Here is a 21,579-nt window from a genome sequence, read left to right as displayed (position 1 = left end):
CTCAAAATTTGACAAGATTCATAATATTATAAACTAGCATGTATGTATAAAAAAAAATGTTTTTTTCTTCACATTGAAAGAACACAGACATTAATGGTGGTAGGAGATAATTCACCCATTTTTGAAAGAAGTGTCCGTTTTGATTTGTGTTTTTAGGCAGAGTCCTTTTGTGACTAAAAAGTGTCCATTGGGGTCAGACTCGAATTGTTCTTGATATTACTAATACCGGCATAACTCTAAACAACTAGCAAATGACCTCTAAATACTTGCCCACTCTGTGCATTTATGCCAACTCAATAAATATATGACACAAGTCTTCACAAATATGGTTATCACTAAATCATAGTTTTAATAAACACAAATTAATTAACTGTAAAATATGAAAGAAAATGTGATACACAACCTTGCTACGACAAATGAATACCTAAGTAAAACATACACTTCAAACAACTCTACAATATGAACTATTTGCAGGATTTATACAGCAAGTTCAGTTCCTATTTCTTTTTTCTTCACAAAAGTTAACGCTGAGAGATAATTGACATGCTAATTAAAGAGGAAGTTGAAACCAAAGAACACCTTTATAGCTGTAGGAGTCATATGTAAGTCATCAAAATAACTCATTTTGCTCTAAGCCATGTTTCTCTCACGCATGAACTGCTCTATCTTCTCGACATCTCCCGGGGTGTCAACACCGTGAGCCTCGTGGTCAACTTTTATCACCTGTAGAAAGAAAAGAGATCCATGTAGTTATTCAACAATCATGAGAAATATATTTCCTCAATAATTTATTTTACAACTGTGTTGTCTGGGCCAAAGTACAATCACGAGAGGGAAAGCAAACCAACTAGCTCGAATAGAACAAATCAACAGATAAAGGCTGTAATGTTTGCAGCATATTCGAAATTCTTGTTAACCTTTCCAACAATTTTTCTTCTTCTTTTCTGTTTGGTTAACTATAGTTCATCTAGGAATATATTTCCCCAGTCATTTTTCAAATAACCATGGTGCCCAGCTTGATAGATGGAAAGAAATCACCTAATGTTTTTGCCTTAACCCCGCTGGAATTTGAACCCGAGACCATATGGTTCTCAATTTAGTCATTAAAACACCGATATTCAGCATAGAAATCTACAAATTGAGGGTATGTTACCTTCATTTTGTATCCATTTTCAAGGACTTTTAGCTGCTCAAGATCTTCTTCTAGTTGCAATGGTGTTGGTGTCAGCTCTGGATATATTTTCAGGAACTTCGTATCATAACTCTAGAATGAAATAAGAAGACACCGTATCATTCAGCCATATAAAGTTATTGAGAAAAACTAGTTGATAGTTGCACCAAAATTATACTAGTTGATACCTGGATCCCGAGGTGCAGCAAGTAAGGAAACTGAGGATTAACCTTGCCTGACCTGAATGTTTGCAGAATTGATCAGTTTCTACAATGGAGAACATAACCAGCTACTGCAACAAGCTATTTAAGAGAAAATGGACTAACTTGTTATAAGGGATGAGCCCTCGTGAAAAATATATTGCATAACCACGATTGTCAACCACACATTTAACGCGATTTGGATCAAATGCATCCTCAGGTTTCAAAGATGTCACAGCAGTGCTAAAGACCGCATCTGGTGCAGCCTGCAAGAATCATAAGTAATGTTATTAGTCATTTAAAGCTCAATCAACAAGTGACTACATGCAGTCTCCAATGAAACTAACTCCAACGTATAACAACAATTCTTTTCATATTTTTAAAAAAAAGACAGAAAGGAAAACTACCTGTAGGGCTTTGACGATGCCATCTATTATTTCAGGTTCAATAAGAGGTTCATCTCCTTGTATATTAACAACAATATCATACTTCTTATCAAGCTTTTGAAGAGCTTCATTACAACGCTCGGTTCCTACAAATTAACAGCTAAGCATCAGCTATTCACAAACTCAAATTTCCAGAAGTTGCAAAAAGATGGATTGAGAAAATAAACAGCATTGTGTTTACCATTTCTACATGATTCAGAAGTCATTATCACTTCAGCGCCAAAACCACGACAGCACTCAGCTATCTTTTCATCATCTGTTGCCACAACTGTCAAAAAGCCAACCAAATAAGCGCCTGCCACCTTCTTCTTCTTTTTTTTTTTGGGGGGGGGGGGGGATAGTCGACGTGGGAGCATAATGTACGCCTATAGAAGAGGTTCAGCCAAGTCAAATAGATACATACCAACTTGATCCAATGTCTCAGCAAGCTTTGCCCTTTCCCATGTTCTCTGCCATCAAGATTGAATATGGTGAGGGTGTCAGATTCTTTTAGCAAATAAAATTATGACATTACATTGTTTCTTGATCAAAGCTTCACCAATGGTAAATGGTAAAAGAGAGAAATAGCAGGAATATGGCATACGAATTTCCAAAAGTTAGAACCCTCGGAGCAATTTGAAGTTGGTCCGGAAGTTTTGGGATCCTGATATTGCCAGAAGGGATAGCACCACACATGAGAAATAAATGAATCTATAATTTTATACCTGGCGATAATAGATCCCTTATTTTAAGGTTTCAAAGCAAATATATAACTACTCAGGACCAACATCATTCCCGAGTATTCATGTGAAAAGAGATGTTTCTGTTGTAACATGACTTTGAACTTATACTTCATTTGGCATTATTAGTTTGCTCATTATTCTTTTCTTAAATTACTGATTCATTTTATCCGTTGGTACATTGATAGTGGATTAAGTGGTAAACTTATATTAGGCCAGTGCCGCGATACTTAAGTAATGGTACCCTGTTGACTATGACTGAACATCCCGCTCCCCATATAATGAAGGGAAAAGCCCATTTCTAGAGCTATACCACCGTAGATCGTTACTATTCACGAGAACTACTAAGATTCTTGGATCTCTACCAAAGACCAGGGCTTGTATGAGAACTAAGAATATTATCAGAAACTTTTATGAAGCGATTTGTCAACTTGACCACTGTTGAAGCTAAAACCATAAAATCATAATAAATTTGTCAATGTTCCTTTTCGTTTTATAACCCAGAAATCCTCAAGGGTCAGTTGAGCACGATTCAAAACTCAGCCTTAATGGAACAAGTTCACATTGTTTTTACGAGCCTCAATTTATTCTTCATTCCACCACTCTATTGAAGTCCATGAACTAGAACTATGCATTGCTCTATCATCACTTTTTTCAAATAATTCTGCTTGCTGAGCTAGCATTTAGACTTCCAGTCAGTCGATTGGAAACTACCATGCACCATACAATTATAGGAAAGAAAAAAAAAGGAAGACTCATTTTATTTACCGTTATAATTACACTGTCAAAGAGGTTATGATGCCCGACATGAATCCGTTGGGAAAACGATAGGTTACCCCAGGTTAGGGGCATAACTACAGTATTAAATACAGGTTTGGAGGTACCTGCTTTTGCTTAGACGCTGTATTTATACAAGGAAATCTACTAAATACGTGAATATTTAATTACGAACCCAATAAAAAACAAGCTATGAGTTCGGTTGCAAGTTCAAATCCTAACTCCACCTCTGCCCAAGGTGGATCTAATCATCTAGAATTTTGAGTCTTAAGTTCAACATACTTCTACTTCCACCCATCAAGATAGAAAATACTACAACATTTTCAGACTCAATACAAATATAAACATTTAAAACTTCTTCTTAACGATAGAATTGAAGGTCATGAAGCTGTAGAAGTAAGTACCTGGATCATGGGCTCTCCAAGGATATTTAATCATGAACCCATTAATTAAAGTGACAATTTCATAACCCAATAACAACAACACACCCCGTCAGTATAATCACGCAAGTGAGGTCTGGGTTTGGGGAGGGTGGTGTGTATACCGTCTCACACCTACCTTGAACATACAGAAAAAGTGACTATTTCTGATAGACTCTCGACTCAAGTAAAGCATATTGAAACTCAAGTATGTAAAGTAAACACAATTTCAGAACCTATAAACTTCAAATCCGGACTCTGCTTCTACCCAAGGTGGATCTAATCATCTAGAATTTTAAGAATCACTAAGTTCAACATACTTCTACTTCCACTCACTGAACGAGAAAATACTACAACTACATTTCACACTCAACAACAACAACATATTAAAATCCAACAAGTGGAGTTTCGACGAAGAGGTTAGAGTATACAGCAATATAAACATTTCAAAATTCTTCTCAACTATACATAATTCATACCTGGATCATAGGCTTGCCGAGGATCTGAACGAGCGGTTTCCCTTGAAACCGAGTAGAAGCAAAACGGGCGGGTATGATACCTATGACCCGGCTCCGAAACTTGCCGGATCGGCCAAGGTAAGCGTGAGCGCCGAGAGCTACGGCTACTGCTGCTCCGACGGCTAAGCCGTGAAGGATCCATGATTTTGTGGAGCTAAAGGAAGAAGATGAAGAAGAGCTACAGATCGGCATTTGTGCTCTTTTGTCGGTGTTTTTTCGGTTGTGAGTAACATGCAAATTTTCAATTTATACTACAATTTTACAAAATTATTCGGTGTGTGCTACCTAGATAGTTCATGTGACATACTTTAAAATTAAAAAAATGCATTTTTAATTATAAAATATTTAATTTACACTTTCTATGTTACTCTTATATTGAGAAGAAATTTCGAGAGTCAATAGTAAATTTTTGAACATTTAATCTTCAATTTTTTAAAAATAAAATCTATATATTTAAAAATATTCCCTCCTCCAAAAATTTGAGGCTACAAGTCTCAAAAGTTTTATCCTTGCTCAAATGTTATGTTTTTATAAAAAAAACATTTTTTCCTTTGATTCCATATTGATTAACTTTGTCATATAAATTTGAAACATATGAAATAATATATTTGTTATCATCATAATTCAGGGGTAATACGTGGTTTAGTGTTCAGGATTTATTCGATGCCAATAATTTTGTCATGAACCTTGTAGATGTGATAGGGTAATAAGTACTAATTTGTCTTTAATCAGAGATCTCGTGTTCACCCAAACAACAAAATTGCCTTCATTAAAAAAAAAAATTACCCCAATGTGAAACTTTTCAAGGCAAATCTGGATTTAGAACCCACTGCGAGTACTAGACACCAAGCGGAAACCAACAAAAACATCTGCATTATGTCAAATTGTGCTTTCGAAAATGGTATTAACTGGCCAAGCAGAAGGATCAAATGGCATATTTGGATTATGTCTCTTATCTTCACACAAAAGAATAGTCTTACAACAGTTTTTTCCTTTCGAATTACAGCAGCAGTTGCACTCTTGTCAAAATTGGCATTTTACAACACTGAAGATGAAATTCCAATGCAATTTCACCTGATACGGAAGCTGACACGTCGACATTGTAGCTACCACTAGCTAAAGAACTTCCCATATAAATACTGTCAATTCAGTCTACTAGAGAAACAGGTATCTCGGAAACTCAATGGAGTTGCAGTGTATAAATGCTGCATCTCCATTGATAAGTCAGTATAATAGGTTAAATATCAGGTAGAGGCATCCAAGTAGGGTGAATTCTTACCACTATATATATTGATGTTGTTTTTTATCACCATCTATTATGTTTCCAATGCTTCTTCGAACTCTTCTCTTTCCTCGATGAATTTTCTTCATCTCTGACACTACTGCTATGCCCGTTTTCCTTCACCTTCTTAGCAGGCTGTTTATCCTTTGACGACTTCCTCTTCTTTCCTGAGGATTGAGCATCACCGTCCTCTGCAATCCCATTTCCTTGGGGGAGTGCTTCTTCGTCATCATTTAATTGCCAGTTACAGTAGATCTCCTGCTGATCACCATACTGCAGCAGTCCCTCCCCAGCGCCTGGGAGCAAGTTATTAAAAGTCACTTCCCCATTAGATCCTCCTTTCCTTTCCACTAGTACTTCATCTGGTCTAATTATTGTGCCAAGAATACTCCTGTTGGAACCAAGGGCAAATATGGCTTTTGCATTTGTCAATGTTGTGAAAGCCATTGAAAAAGCAGATCTGACCTGTACCAACACAAACAAGAATCTCAGAATGTAGCTCCAGAGGGAGCAAGAAGCAAAAGGAACAATTGCATGTACACAAATTACAACCAAAATAATGGAGAGCTTGAGTATTTCTGATTGGGCCGAGTAGGTATAAAACTACTCTATGATCTCCAATTTTCATAAACAAGAACTGAGCAAATATCAGAAAGGATCACATCTCTTTTCCTTCTTGTTTTGTTATGCTTTACTTGAGCCGAGGGTCCATTGAAACAAACTCTCTACCCTCATAAGGTAGGGTAAGGCTGCGTACACACCACCCTCCCAAGACTCCACTATGGGATTTCACTGGGTATGTTGTTGTTATTGAGAAATCCCCAGGGGGCATGTGGCGCACAGTTAGAAACTAGTAGGTAATGGGTCTGCCCCTGCACCAACCTTCTCCACTAAAATATCAGGCTTTTGTCAGCAGCAACATTCGAACTTCGAACCTGTGACGTGCATCTAACCCAAACATCACGAGCTGCGCTCCTACAACTAGACCAAAGCCCGAGGGGATACAGGCACATACATCAAACTTACATGATAACACATGCTCCTGTTAAATACCCAATGTGCATGACAAGGGAAACATGCAAAATTCACAATCACCGAAACTCACAAATATTGCTTGACAAACAAGCTTCTTAGATCGCCAAAAAAAAAGAAGCAGCAGCAAATCTTATTGATGTGGTGCAATGCCTCTAGTAAGATCTTGATAAAAAGATGAGCAGAATCTGAAATCATGTAGAATTCACCTGAAAATAATTGAAGGAGCTCTTGCCTATGTCATTTTCTGGTGTCTGCCATCACAAGAAAGAAACCTAGTTTAGTAATTTGTTAATAATGTTAAGAACCTTCAAAAGAAAAAGGTACTCGGTTACTAGATTCCAAATATAAGGTTAACACAACAAATAAGTACACAAAAAAAAGTAAGGGACATAATCCTTCTATTCATTGGTCCACTAGAAAATAAGACAAACCGAAATAACTGACACCATAGTCAAGCTTAAAAAGCATAAAACTAAATAGAATATCTATAACTAATACAAATATAAATAGGAAAAGATAGAATGGACGAACAGAGTTCTCTGTGATATTCAAAAAGACCCTAGGGAAATGTGAATAGCAAAGATATAAGAGGTAACCTGTGGATCCTCAATGGAGATAAGAGATTGCTTTCCTTTAATTGAGAACCTGAAAACAAAAAGAAGGAAACAAAATAAATTACCTAACAGATATAAAACTTCTTTAAAGTAAAACACTTATATAACTTAAAATATATCAAAATTTCATACCCTTTCCTACTCTTCAGGAAGAAGGTACCTTCTCCATTACAAGATACACCAACATCTGATGTATTTAGTTTGCGTCCATAAATATCAAAGAAATTAACCTATATCACAACATATGAGCAAATATGAGCAACTTGCCCTGAAAAATACAAACCTGTAGGGTAATTTTGCAATAGAAATCCCCAATGAGATGAAATTACATAAAAGAAGGGAAAGAAGAAGGAAAAAGCAAACAGAGATAACAGGCCAGGAGGAACAGAAAAAGGTAGTCACTCAGCTTTAGAGTTATAATCAAAGATTAAAAAGGAAAGAAGTGAGCACGGGACACAAGCAAAACGAAATGCACAACCTGCTGTGCATTCCACAAAAGCTAAAACTTCCTCTTTCTCTTGATTGCTTCTGAAAAGCGGAAACTTCCTTTAGAAACCTTGAAGTGCAAGAACTGAATATCTTAGACTGATAACAGTTAGAGTTGTACAGTCTTTCTCCTATAAATATAAGTGTTATGGCTTCGGTTTAATCGACAACTTATAGTTTCCGACTCTGTAGCTGCCTTCCTCGCTTCGTCTTCGGCATTCAGAGTTGTGAACTAACCTCTTCCTTTTACAGCCAGACAACTGGCGGATAAGCTGGGCATCTAAAGAACATAAGATCTGAGTTGCCACCAGGCATAAAAGTCATATTGTCACTTATGCCTATTGTCTTTGATCTTTTTTCGAAGGCCTCAAGGAATGTGCTTGAACAACCTCTTAAGTACTTATTTCTTAGTTCTCCCAGAAAAATTAAGATTTAAAGATGAGTTAAAGTAAATTTTTTGTCCCTCGCACTTGCCTGAATTAGTTGGTACTTGGTAGTAGGGTCAAAATAATCTTCTTCCCAAAGACAATAATTGCAGCAACAATTGGAAGAGATCAAAAGAAATTAACAGCAAGCAAAGAGACACTTCTAATAAAGCATAAAACAGATTAAGGTTTTTTTTTTTTTTTTTTTTTTTTTTTTTTTTGTGTGTGTGTGAGTGTGAGTGAGATGAGAATCATGGTCAATAAGGAAGTTGTTACAGTCGTGAGTTATCACATTGGAACTTTGAAAGAGATTTATGTATCAGCAAGGAACATATAAAGCTAACATACTCAACATGGTTTAGAAGTTCAGCATATTCCTACTTCTCATACAGGTGCAATGGTTTTCTATTAAGTTAGTCACTAGAAAACTTTGCCTTAGGCTTTCATCTTCTCCAAGAAAGACCTATACAGATTTTTCTCTTTTGCCCCTCTAAGAAACTAAAGTTTGATTTTTTTTACCTCATTCTCCCACCTGCAGCTTGACCATTCTCTTCAAAGCAAGAACATTGTTCGGTCATTGTAGGTAGAGCATTGATTTTTTTGAAAACTTTCAAGAGATGCAAGTTCGAAGGAGACATACCAAAAGAATTCCCAAATTCTCCTCCGCAGAAGCCTGGCCATTTCGATGATTCTGCAAAATGAATGACATAGCATAGACCGAATAATCAAAACAAGGTAAAACACAAAAGGTGCATTGGTAGCAACTAGTTTTACATGACAATTAGCACATCATAACAATAACCCCACGGGTTAAGTTGATTTTGAAGTATCAAAGAGTGTTGCTCAAAAGACTCGACCTTTCCTCCTTTTTACAGTAGTTAATACAGAAGTGATGAACAGTAGAAATTTGGTCAAACCAAAAACAGAAGCCTAGACAATATGGTGGGCAATATGGAAAGAGAGGAACTCTAGGTGTTTTGAGAGCATAGAAAATAGTGTGCAGAAAGTGAAGCTCAACTGCATTTTGCTATTATGTTTTTGGTGTAATCAGTTATACTCAAATGATACTGTCTCTATAATTGATGTTTTAGACTCAATTTAGCCATAGAGCAGTAAGAATTTGGGGCTTTTGTATATAATGTTTCAGTACAACCCATGTACTGTTTTGTGATATAATACAACCTTACCAAGTTAAAAAAAAAAAAAACAGAAGCCTAGACAATCTTTTCCAGATGGATGAAGTATCAAAGACAAAGGAAATAGCAATTAGAACAGACATCCATAGTACCTCAAATCTCCATTCCTTCCCCATCTCAACTTATGTTCTCTATCAGATATAATTAAGTTTTTCAAACCTTAATCGACAAACTGACAAAAGAGGCCAATGCTATTTGATCATATTAAAGATAACATGCTTGAGTTGTCTCATCTCAAAAACTTGTTTTAATCCATACTCCTTCAATCCCAGATAGAACTTCCACCTTTCTTTTATGTGAAAAAAGAGCAGCAGTACTATCATGCCATGTGTATTTGGCAAGTGAAAGGCTAGCACCAGTGAAACATAAAGTGTAACAGAAACAAGAGGGTCCTTTTCTAAGTGAGACATAAAGTGCAACAGTAACAAGAGGGTCCTTTTCTAAGTGAGAATAATTAGAACTGCCATAAAACTAATATTTCACTTAGTTACACTACTATTTCACTCGATTAACTAATTGTGAGACATTAAGTCTTATTTTTAAACACAAATACATGACCAGTTATAATTTACCAGTCACACTATTAGAACATATGATTGAGTTGACTCACCTGCAACATTGCTATGAGCATTACAAGCAATGCATAGGATCCAATCCCACCAGTATAAACCTGCAACATAAGAAGACAATAAGTCAAAGCAGAAAAGATTGAAACCTTAAACCAGCAAGCACCATTAACATGTTTCTACATATGTCTTTGCTGAGACTTAGCAACTTGGATTATTCTGTTTTTAACACATGTCTCTGCAGACAGTTAGCAACTTGGATATATCAGAAGACATTAGGAATGCTTTACCTCATTTAACTCTCTCTGTTGCAAGAACACTTTCAAAATCAAGCATAATGGTCGAAGAGGAGGCCAGCTAGACATAGCATCCTATATAAGTTTGCAAAAACAATAACATCAGCCACAGTTAATTTCTACATCATTGGATTTTCACTGTTCAGCGAGTGGAAACGTCAGCACAAACCTTAATAAATTCAGCAGCTTTGGGTCCATTTTCCACATCAAAGCTGTGGACACAGAACAGAAAATTAGAGGTATAAAGTTGACTATATCAGACTTAGTCATTTGGATTCAAAAGGATGGCAGTCTTGTTTGCATAGTAAGTACTTGGCTGAACTTCAGAGGAAGATGATATAAAACAATAAGGTATATCAAGGCGATTTCAAGTTACCAAGAGTGAAATGAGTCATCATAGGTTTTTTCTCTAACTTCCAGGAAGTGCAGAAGGAGAGAAATTGGTCAACTCCTCATTTCATTTTGTTGGCTTGTTAAGACAAGGACTAAATTCTAAACTAATATGGACAAATTAACAATCAAATGCACCAGGTGAGAAACTCAAACCAAAAAAAAGGGAACACAAGAAAAGGATTAGGTCAAAACACAAAAAATGAAGTACATCATAAAATCAGTGGAATTATTTGAATTGGATAATGAACTGAAACCAGAAACCAAGTATGGAGAAGCTGAAAGAAAAACATAAACTCTCCTTATGCACAGTTGCACACTATCCACTGATCAACAAGTAGGGGCAAGACAATTCGCAGCAAGAGACTAAATGGAATAAGTTCTAGCAAATGCAATACATAGCCTTTTTAGCTATGATTTAGGGATAAAGACTAGACAAATAAACATCAGCAATATGGAACTATCCTCTACAAACTCATAATATTGCCAGAATCCCATAGGCATAATAAAACCTTATATTGGCCGCTAAGAAGAATCGAACCTTATGTCAAATGAAATGCCACTTTTCTTCTCCACAAATTTTATTATTGGCACACGAGCCTTTGAAATCACCTGATTCAGAGAAGTACATGAAAATTCCAGATTATAAGTTCTCTTTGCAGAAACCTATCATGGGTGTTAGGGGGGAGAAAACAAAAGAAAATGTTCCTCATAGAGAGATCACAGGGCCACGTGATGCACCTGTATCTTCTTCGCAACTCCTTTCTGTGAGAGAGCTCTGGAAAGAGCTTGTAACCCAATTTGAGGACTTCTAATTTCTGACCCTAAAATCACCAGCTGTATTTCAAAGAGTAGCTCATTACTTTTATTGTAACTTGAATCATTTTTGCTTCTACACCACAATCAACCAACAAATAATATATGCCTGTGAAAAGCTCTGCATTGCAGACAAAGAAAGTCTACAATCTTAAACACATTTACAACATAGTAACCACCACAATAAAGTATCATGCTCCAGAAGTATTTTGTCAATAAGAAACTGTGTTTTCTTTTTTTCAAAAACGCATGCTCTTTTGTTGGGTACGACAACATTTGCAGGTCCAACATCATAGAACAAGTGATCAAGTACAGGATGTCCAGGTTAGCATGATGCTTTTTGTAGCATGTTACGGAGGATCTGTAAACCTAAGTACCTAACTACATCAGTATTGAGGGGTAGGCGTTGTTGTTTGTTGATAAATAAGGTATTGAATGACAGTGTTATTATTATTAATAATTATTAAAGCAAGGATTTCAATTTAGCTCAACTTTTGAGCAGAAGTTGCAGCACTTTATTGAGAAACTTTAAGGAAAATATATTGTTACCGAGAAAGAAAATCCAAAATTAACTTGAAAAAAAAAAGAGTAATCTTACATCAACATCACTAGTGGGAAGATAAAGCCCTGTCTTGAATGATCCGAAAACCTCTGGCTGGAAAAAAAAATTAAAAAGAACTTTAACACAGTGAAGCCATTAGCTTTGTACATCACAAGCATAATGTGCTATATAAGGACGGAATGGAATGGAAATGGGAATGGCAAGTGTGAGCACAGACCTTGCAGTTGGGCCAGATATATTTAATAACATTAAAAACACATTCTATTGCTTCATTACGAGATGCTTGCTCCTCCAGTGTAGGTGATAAAAACTCACAAAAATCTATTATCTCTGCAAATATCACACACAGCAAATTTAAGCAAATTCAGCTGCAAAGCTGTTAGGTAAAAAATATGAACTTTCTATATAAGTAAGTAAATTTAAATATGCACACACAATAACACATGCATATGTCTGTGTTTATACTGTAAATGCATATATACATAATCCAGAAGCTGATTCAAAATTTAAAGTTTGTGAGTTCCTACATCGATTTCAAGTTAATATACAATAATAACTAGGTTCACTATAAAATATTTACTGAATAGTTTAATAGATATATAAAAATTTGAGCAAAAGCTGATGGATCCGCCTGAGCAAGTTTAGAGCAAATTTAGCTTCTAAGAAGAAGAATATCATACATCATCACCAGAAGAACAACGAAAACCAACACAACGTAGCTTTACCTTGGTGAAGCTGGAGCATGGGACTCTTAAACCGACAATTAGCACGAAACCAATTGCCTTCAAGTCCTCTCTCTACTTCCTTATCCGGCAAAGGAGTAGCAGATGGTACCGGCGTCGAAACAGAGCTGGTATTCAGGTCGGCGGCGTCTCCATCGAGGTCGAGTGAAAAGTAATCAGGCGCGGCAGTTTCCGGTGAGGGACACTGGATAGTTGATAGTGAAATCTGGTTCCGGAATACAACGTAGGGTTCATGTTCGTCGGAGGACGACAACGACGGAGGTAAGTCGTCGTCGGCGGTGGTGGTGGTGCCGGCGGCGGAGAGTGGGTGGAGAGTTTCGTACAAAATGCCATCAACTTCCATTGGTACTGAAATCCGCACAATGTGTCTCACAACATTACGGTCGTGGAATTAACTTGGACTGATTTAGGGCTTTACTATTGTTTTCTTTTCTATTTTTCCTTTTATTAATTCGAATTCACGTTGGATAAAGTATAATAAAAATATTATCGAAGCAAATTTAGGCAAGTTGGGAATTATCTTGAATTGCTTTGTGATAAAACTAACTCATAAAAATATAATTTGTCCAATTTTTTCAATGACTAGAAAACCTAAACCTAGTTTAGCACTTTGTTTTTAGGCGAGTTAGTAAAAATTGATAGGATGAACTATAACACATTGTTTTAGCAAGTTATTAAAAAAATTGACGTGATGAACTATAACACATTATTCTAGCGAGTTAGTCACAGAATTGACGCGATGAACTATAACACATTGTTTTAGCGAGTTAGTCACATAATTGACGAGATGAACTATAACATATTGTTTTAGCGAGTTAGTAACGAAACTAACGGGATGAACTATAACACATTGTTTTAGTTCATCTCAATAACACTCGACCTTGATTAATAATCAGTCTATTTAATAACTCAGTTAATTTTAACTCGTTTAGGAGTTTGACACCTCTAGCATTGGGCGGAAGGGAGCTTTCCCCCTTAAATAAGTCTAACGTAGTGCAAATCTGAATTAATCGAATCAGTTAATTTCACATACTAGATCATTATGCAAAGAGAAAGAGAGAAGAATAATAAAAGCCTATATAAATTGTAGTAGATGTATCTATACATATGATAAACCAGATGAAGAAGTCATTCATCATTCTCTAATGAGCTCTACTTTTGCTCTTTATGAACTCATAAAAACAGTTGAGGAAACTCTGAACAAAAGCTAGAAAGAGCACTAATAATATGAAGCTAATAATGTACTAGTATATTTTACCCAATTAAAGTTGAACTAGTTGGGCAAAAATTAGTCTCAATTCACCTATTGTCAAAATCCAATGTCAGCATGGTCTCAACTGAAGAAATAATTCGCAGTGTTTGCAGGAACAACAGGTGCTACTCCAGTCCCTCTCTGTGTCAAGTGAAGAAATTTGTCGCAATCCTTTACTCCAATCTCCTTAAATGTATCTATAACTGTCTTGATGAATCCGGCCAAAGAAGCCTTGAAAGTTGGTGAGCAGCTTTTGTCGCCCTCATCAACATCCTGAACACCACCCCGGACAAGGCTACCTACTTGAGCACCATCTGTGTATGCTTTACATGCCACAAGAATATCTTGAGCACTTCGAAAGAAATGCCCTAATACAAAATCTTCAAAATACTGCAGCAAGAAGCGCATTTGGAATTAGTAGTTGATTTAGAACCACAAGTGTGAATGAAGTCAAGAAATAGTCATGAAGCATAACAATAGAACCTATTTTGGTAATAAATGGTTAAGAACCACTGAAGATGATCACAGCAGGCAAAGAATAAAAGAAAATAAGGATACCTTTGGTGGACGCCTCATGGAGAAGACCATCGTTTTCAGATTTAAAATGTAAGTGTTCTCATTGTACTGCAGTGAGCTTGCATCCCCTCTGGTTGTCCCGCCTGTGTTTGCATAACCAGGCTCATTGAAATAGGGTTTTGCATTTAAAATTAGCCCCTGTATGGACACCAAGACTTGTAACATAGTAGATGCACGAGGGATCCATTTCTCCTTCCCTTGGCCAGTCCAAGTGTTAAGTAGACTCAGGCAGACTTTTCCACAGTTATACAAATTAGGATTGATTCGAAGGCCAAAGGAATGGTAGTGCACAAGCTGGAAACAATAGGTAGGGAGGTGTTAGGCAAAAGGTCGAAAGGATAAAGCAGTACAGGCCTCAGAGACAAAGCGAGATACATACTGGGGGGACACTGGGATAGTTGCTTGGAAAGAAAACATCAAAGAAGTAAAGGCCATCATGATATGGAGTTCCATCAGCACCCATGATAACTGCTCTTAACAGATCCATTCTTGATTCGTACACCCTGACAAATATTGTATCTGCTCAATAAAAGACAATAAGATGAGTGCATGATTAAGAAAATTGCAAAAAACATGTGTTATAACTAATGGAAGGCTGCACCCAAGGGTGTGGCCAAGTGGTCAATGAAGCGGGATGACAACCATGAGGTCTCAGGTTCAAATCCCCGCGGAGACAAAAAAAACACTAGGTGATTTCTTCCCATCTATCCTAGCCTTGGTATATAGGAATGAAAGGCTGAGATATTCAGACTTCCCTGACTAAACAGAATTTCTAGGCCTTTGTATGTTTAAATTTCAAAGGCTCGATGAAAAAAGAAAATCACAACACATCATGTGAAACTTGCTTGTATACCAGGCAGATCGTTCTCCAGTATCTTCCATTCCTCCTGTATTTTCTTGGCCCAATTCTTAGAAGGCTGCAGTAGAATAGATATATCATAAGATAATGAAGCCAAAACTGGTTGAAGTTATTTGAAATTTTTTACTTGGGATAAACTAACCAGGTTCCCTGAAGAAGCCTGTCGAGAATAGAAATGGTCCGAATGATCCTCAACAGTATCAAATTTTTTGAAAACTTGGAATTTCTTCAGAATTTCAGCTAAATTTCTATGTTGCTCTCCATTACAAGCCGATCCTGAAGGAATTGAAGGACATCCTGCAGTTGTTGCCCTTTTATGCAAACTCAGGGGGGAATAGTTTGTCATAGCAGCTGATGCATGAGCAATTCCTGCTGAAATTGGAGTGGTTTGATTAAGAAATAAATTCTTCATATCAGACACTGGAGATCCCACCGGATTTGGAAAATAAGGCCCAATAGGAGTAGATTGGTTGCCCGAACCATAAGAGGTTGTAGCACCGGATGAACCTAATTTCTTTCCATAATGAGATAATGACTCTTCATACAATTTATATGGGTTATTCCAATCAAAAGAGGCTGTAGCACCGGATGAATGGATTTTCTTTCTAATATTGGAAAACTTTTTTTCTGCCCCAGATGAGAGGATCTTTGAATTACTTGCTCCCTTCGAACTCTTCTCATTCGAATTTCCAATGACTAATTGTCCCTCCTTGCCTAAAGCAGGTCCTGGGGATGACCAAGACGACCCAAACGGTGTAGGCTGACCAACGAGAGTAGAGCTGCTAAATGGAGTGGACTGGTCCCTTACTGCCCCAGAGACATCTCTTCCTGAAGTACTTGTAGTGGTTGACACCATTTGTTCTTTCATGGGACCAGGCATCCATGGGATTGGAACCTCAACTCCAGGGGGGATATCCATGTTATCAAAATGTGCTTGTAAAACAGCATAGTCGGAATACACTAAATCATCATAATACATGTCCATGTTCTCATCAGCACCGAATAGTACATCAGAACCAAACTCGTCTATAATAATTGGACTATTAGATACTGAAAGGCAATTCTTCTTCTTTTTTGATGACGAAAGGCATTTCGTATTTGAAGACTGAACCCCATCTACTGGTCCACTATTACCCGAGCTACCATTACCAACCAAAATATCCTGCAAGAGATGTGATTGACAAAATTAGACCTCCAACAAGGGACAGCATAGAAGACGAACAAGAAAAGAACCAGTATTTTGACAAGAGGGCATTGGCAATCTCTGATTACCTTCCCCTTGCCACTAAATTTTACATTTCCACAAGAGTGCTTAACATCACTAAAATCTTCTTCGTCAACATCTATTATTTCATGGAAAATAACCTACAAAGAATACATCAGCACTACTAGTGTCAGGGCCAACAATAATGTTACAAGGAAAGAAAATCAAGTCAAAACAACAATGCTTGTCTTGTCAATAAAACCAAACTTCCAACAGAATCTCCTGCAAATTTGGACTAAAAGGCATACATACACACAATCAATAAACAGAAAAGATGTCAAAAGAGGTTAGCTAATCTGAAGGACTCTAGTCCTTCATCAATTTTCTATTTTCCTGAAGAGGCACTCTCATACATATCAAAAGATTTCTACCGTAGGAAAAATAAACTTCTATTTAGTTGAAAGGAAGAAAATATATCCAGATATATCTAGCTTTTGCTCACATAAAGGAGAGCGAAATCTAGCTGAATGTATTATGTTGCATATGTGTTAAGAGGATTATGGTAATGCCAAACTAATCTATAGACAAGTTCAAATTAACTTTTACAAAGAAAATATTTGAAAAATAGTACAAGAGCATGTTGAGGACAGGGTAAGTAAATGCCTGAACATATTTTTTGGACCAACTCACACTAACTTCAACTAATTTACCGGTACCTACTACCTCCTACTAGAATGAAGCACCAAGGAACGTTTTTTTAATAACTATACTGTCCGGGCCAATTTGCACACACGTCAACCAATTCCGCAAGATACATGTCACCCCTCACCAGCATCAAGTATCGGGTAACTCTATCCACCAAGGCTAGGATAGATGAGAAGAAACCACCTAGTGATTTTGTCTCAATTGGGATTTGAGCCTAAGACATCATAATTCTCAACCCACTTTATTGACCACTAGGCCACACCCTTGGGTGCCAAAGTACCAAGTAACTATGTAAAAGATTTCTATAAATAGGAAGAAATCACTTTGTGTTTCTTCAGATTTTGAAAAATAGATTTCCCCTGGTTCAGTTTTTCTTCATTGACATTTAGTCTTCACCCTTGGATGCAAATGCCTAAGCACTTTACTCTCGTTGTTTTGATAAAATAATAATTTATTGATGTGAGGAAAAACTCCCATATACAAGTGGTACATAAAAAAGTAAGGAGCCCATAAGTCCTTGGATATCTCCCATATTGGTTACAGAATTCTTTTGCTCCAACATCGGTTACTTGTTTTGGTTCCAATAGTATTAAGTTCTGAATAATCCGAATTTCATACGAGGAATACAATCTGTTACACCATCAAATATCCTACTATTCCTTTCTACCTGGAAATCCAATGGTAAATATAACGGATAGTACTCCATACTCAGACGTGTTCACTATGGCACAAACTAGTCTTGAACATTGCTGAAAATAAGTGAGAAAATTAAACATCAATAGGACCATACAAAAGTTGGACTGACATAGAAGTTTCTTCCAGAAAATCTTTGATTTCTTGGGAGGGACAGTGGGAGATAAAATGACATGGAGCTGACGTTAACACACTTCATTTGGCTACTCTAATAAAAAGAAACATAAACTCTCTGCAAAGCCAAAAGTTCTGAAAATGCAAATTCACAGTCATGTGCAATTACCACCAAATAAGCCAAGAAAAAATAGTAAACTGTACATTGGGGGTAAAATGTGTATCAGCAAGATGATTCAAAGAGGTCATTAACATATATTATAGCTGAAAGTGCGCAAGCTAAAGGTAATCAATCAATTCAGAAACAAAAGAAAAATGCAAAAAGATAGAATCCTGGTACAAAGTACATAATTTTATACCTCCTTTTTCTTAGGAGTTTTTGATTTCGAACTCCAATTGGTAGGTCGCGAAATTTCCAGTACCTCAACATCAATTGCACTTCCACCTGGAAACACTCTTTTCCTGTGCATCAATAGTACCATCACAAATCACAGAGAAAATGCTTAAATAAAGACAAAAACAAGAAAATGATCAACTGGTCTGTTTTTAACTTGTAACAATATATCAACAATATCACAGACACATCAACACTTAAAAGATAACAAGAAACTCATCAATTATCTACTTTGAATTCAATAACATCAAAATCATAGACCCCCAAAACATGTACAACAACAACAACATACCCAGTTTATATCGATATACACAAACCTTACCTCTACCTCATGGAGATAGAGAAACAACCCTCGGCTTCCCCAAATACTTGGGCATTCTTTTTCAATACCATCAAATCAACAAAACTACCCCAATTATACTTAAAAGAGTTATTTTTCCTTTTCACAACAAAACAATACAATCATCAACCTAGGAACACCATAATAACATATCAAAAGTGCATAAACCCACACACCCTCGTTATAATTCTCTTTTTTTCCCCTAAAAACAGAGAAAATCATCAACTGGGTCATCTTTCTTTTTACAACCATGGTGTCCAGGCCAACTTCTCTCCCCCACTATCAACTCGACTAATTCTACGGATACCCAACACACCCCATCATCAAAAAGGGTCATCTTTTTACACTTCCATTTGAAAATCAATACAATCAAAAATCAAAAAAAAGATACTTCCACTTTCAACTCGACTAATTCTACAGATACCCAATACATCCCATCATCAAAAGAGTTATCTTTTCACACTTTCATTTGAAAATCAATACAATCAAAAATCAAAAAAAAAAAAAAATCTGAACAAATAAAGACAAGAAAAGAAAATGATCAACTGGGTTTGTGCTATTTACTTGGAATTCTCAGAAACGTATGTTGCTACTTGTTTATGAGTCTCCATGGATCGATTTTGCAGAGAATTGAAAGAGGCGATTTAGGTCTGGCTTGTTAAATTCCACAGATTTTCATCGATGAAATTGAAAAAATATATACAGAAAAATCTATTGCTATGTTCCGTCTCTTCAGTGGATTCTATATTTAAAAAATTACTCTCACAAAGAAACCAAAAATAATATATTGTGAAACTTTTGGTGGTTCCAATAAGTTAAGACTTGAGCTTTATGACTCATTCTTCCCGCCTGGCTAAGTTGATAGGGCGGAGTTTTGAGTCGAGGATTTATTCGAAATAATTTTTTATTGTTATTAAGTAGGAATAAAGTTAGCGTATGTGTTATCTTTGGACTTTGGTAGATGTTATTTGTGAAAATACATTGATATGTTATAATGTTATTTTTTGTTGGGTTTTATTTTTTATGATCGTGATGTCTGAATTAAGTTTCCGTCCACTTCGACTTATTTAATGTAATATCTACTTTCTTCGATCAGCAATATGTAACATGTAATTATGTTCACCAAAACTATGATGATAGAAAGAATCGCCTACTTTTCATGTTTTTAAATTTTAGGATAGGATTTTGAGTCGAGGATTTACTCGAAATAGTTTTTCTATTTCATAAAGTAGGAATAAGGTTAGTGTATGTTTTTTTTATTATTATTCAGATTATATTTGTGGAATTGTATTTGTATGTTAGTTTTGTTGTGTGCTTTTTTGTATTGTGGTGTTCGGACTAAGTTTTCACACTTCGACTAATTCAGCGTAATATCTATCTTCTCCCATCAGTAATAAATATCAAATAACTCTGTCTATTAACACTAGAGCAGATTGAAAAAAAAACTACCTAAGATTTTATGTGACGGAATTCATTTAAATTTAAAAAAATTATCAAATACACACTTTATTTGGTTGTTGATAAATATGTAAACTTTATTTTGGGGTGAAAGTTGTTTTTTTTAAAAGTTATTTCGACTCTTAATATTATATTACAATTTAACTAATAGTTAAATAATATTTTTATCAATTTTTAAATATTAAATAAAGAAATTCTGTAAACTATTTTCTGACTCATTGACCAAACATAGGAAAACATTTTTTTGCTACTTCTTTCTTTTTCCTTTTTGGCAAGATTTTTTTTTAAAAAAATGGCTTTCGGCATATTAAATAGTACACTTTTAATATAATATTATCTCAATCAGATTACTTATTATAAAAATTTTCTAATCTTAGAAAAGTATTTTCTGACTCATTAATGAAAAGTTGAAAAAAGGTCTTCCTTTTTTTAATATCATTTTTGAAAAAAATGGATTTTGTCATATTAAAATACACTTTTAATGTAATAATATCTTAATTAGATTACATTTAATAAAAATCTCAAAAAAGTATTTTCAGGTCATTATTTGAATTATGTAACTTTTATTTTGACAATATATCATTTTTTGAAAAAATGGCTTTCAGTATATTAAAAACACTTTATATATAACAATATCTCAAAATAGTCGATACTTGAATGTGGAACTTTGAGGTTGATGATCTCAATAATCATTCATTAATTCCTTTGAGGTTGATGATCTCAATAATCATTCATTAATTCATCTCTTTCTAGACTCTTAATCACTTAATAATAAACAAATAAATAAAATATAGTATTTCATAATGTGAAAATAAATATACTAACTCTCTTCAAGTAATTAATGTAATTAATAACTCTATTGAAGTTAAACTAATTGAATTAGATATTAATACCAAATATTCCTAAGGATACATTCTATTAAAGGAAACTTTATATTGATATTACAATTTAAGTAGATATAACATATTATTGCTTTATAATTCAAGTTACCTTGTATTAAAATATTCATACACTATCATACAAAATTAAACCAAAGAATATGGGAGAAGTGAGCTAATAAGGTGCTAAAAACTTCTATTTTCTAAATATATATATATATATATATACAAGAAAAAACACTAATACTATTTTCCTAACAAGCATTTGTTACTACTTGAATCTTGATGCACAAATAGTACTTTCACTGCAAGTCGAGGTATACTATCAACTTTCCACACTTATTATAACCACATCACTGATATTTGGCACTTACGAGAGCCCTATCATACACATGCACCACCAGAGTCTTCATAAAAACTCTAGGACGAGGACCGAGTTTAACCC

The 21,579-nt window shown here is 35.5% G+C and overlaps 3 protein-coding genes across 3 annotated transcripts; all 3 read right to left on the bottom strand.

Annotated features, from left to right (window-relative positions):
* Positions 1-571: 571 nt before the first annotated feature.
* Positions 572-4,523, bottom strand: LOC125821201 (3-deoxy-manno-octulosonate cytidylyltransferase, mitochondrial). Its single transcript, XM_049500614.1, has 8 exons — positions 4,212-4,523; positions 2,221-2,266; positions 1,999-2,085; positions 1,779-1,903; positions 1,498-1,637; positions 1,360-1,411; positions 1,154-1,264; positions 572-723 (listed from the first exon to the last, which is right to left on the bottom strand). Exons 1-8 carry the CDS (start codon positions 4,440-4,442, stop codon positions 631-633), a joined length of 885 nt encoding a protein of 294 aa, XP_049356571.1. The 5' UTR covers positions 4,443-4,523; the 3' UTR covers positions 572-630.
* A 691-nt stretch (positions 4,524-5,214) lies between these two features.
* On the bottom strand, positions 5,215-13,051 carry LOC125821186 (uncharacterized). The gene is made up of 13 exons (XM_049500599.1): positions 12,644-13,051; positions 12,136-12,248; positions 11,955-12,011; positions 11,282-11,377; positions 11,082-11,152; positions 10,320-10,362; positions 10,145-10,225; positions 9,899-9,958; positions 8,733-8,783; positions 7,314-7,411; positions 7,164-7,212; positions 6,774-6,818; positions 5,215-5,997 (listed from the first exon to the last, which is right to left on the bottom strand). The coding sequence occupies exons 1-13, from the start codon at positions 13,002-13,004 to the stop codon at positions 5,557-5,559; spliced, it is 1,566 nt and encodes a 521-aa protein (XP_049356556.1). The 5' UTR covers positions 13,005-13,051; the 3' UTR covers positions 5,215-5,556.
* A 670-nt stretch (positions 13,052-13,721) lies between these two features.
* Positions 13,722-19,522, bottom strand: LOC125821191 (probable ubiquitin-conjugating enzyme E2 26). The gene is made up of 8 exons (XM_049500604.1): positions 19,363-19,522; positions 18,424-18,526; positions 16,621-16,713; positions 15,491-16,510; positions 15,343-15,406; positions 14,869-15,008; positions 14,472-14,783; positions 13,722-14,303 (listed from the first exon to the last, which is right to left on the bottom strand). Exons 1-8 carry the CDS (start codon positions 19,407-19,409, stop codon positions 13,995-13,997), a joined length of 2,088 nt encoding a protein of 695 aa, XP_049356561.1. The 5' UTR covers positions 19,410-19,522; the 3' UTR covers positions 13,722-13,994.
* Between the last annotated feature and the right edge of the window lie 2,057 nt (positions 19,523-21,579).

The sequence above is a fragment of the Solanum verrucosum genome, unplaced genomic scaffold (assembly GCF_900185275.1).
Source record: "Solanum verrucosum unplaced genomic scaffold, falcon-dt-bn FXZP01000222.1, whole genome shotgun sequence".
In the NCBI taxonomy this organism is placed as follows: Eukaryota; Viridiplantae; Streptophyta; class Magnoliopsida; order Solanales; family Solanaceae; genus Solanum; species Solanum verrucosum.
The sequence above is the reverse complement of the archived record's forward strand: the minus strand, read 5'-3'. Positions and strand labels throughout refer to the sequence as shown.

What these genes read in the sequence shown, in the direction of transcription:
- LOC125821201 (XM_049500614.1), bottom strand. Translation starts at nt 4,442, where the DNA reads ATGCCGATCTGTAGCTCTTCTTCATCTTCTTCCTTTAGCTCCACAAAA. An exon ending in GGGCTCATCCCTTATAACAA is followed by an intron (nt 1,412 to 1,497) that starts GTTAGTCCATTT and finishes GCAAACATTCAG; the next exon opens with GTCAGGCAAGGTTAATCCTC. An exon ending in TGCTGCACCTCGGGATCCAG is followed by an intron (nt 1,265 to 1,359) that starts GTATCAACTAGT and finishes ATTTCATTCTAG; the next exon opens with AGTTATGATACGAAGTTCCT.
- LOC125821186 (XM_049500599.1), bottom strand. Translation starts at nt 13,004, where the DNA reads ATGGAAGTTGATGGCATTTTGTACGAAACTCTCCACCCACTCTCCGCC. An exon ending in TTCCCACTAGTGATGTTGAT is followed by an intron (nt 11,378 to 11,954) that starts GTAAGATTACTC and finishes TTTGAAATACAG; the next exon opens with CTGGTGATTTTAGGGTCAGA. An exon ending in TCTCCATTGAGGATCCACAG is followed by an intron (nt 6,819 to 7,163) that starts GTTACCTCTTAT and finishes TTGTGATGGCAG; the next exon opens with ACACCAGAAAATGACATAGG.
- LOC125821191 (XM_049500604.1), bottom strand. Translation starts at nt 19,409, where the DNA reads ATGGAGACTCATAAACAAGTAGCAACATACGTTTCTGAGAATTCCAA. An exon ending in AAACTCCTAAGAAAAAGGAG is followed by an intron (nt 16,714 to 18,423) that starts GTATAAAATTAT and finishes TATTCTTTGTAG; the next exon opens with GTTATTTTCCATGAAATAAT. An exon ending in CCATGAGGCGTCCACCAAAG is followed by an intron (nt 14,304 to 14,471) that starts GTATCCTTATTT and finishes TTCTTGCTGCAG; the next exon opens with TATTTTGAAGATTTTGTATT.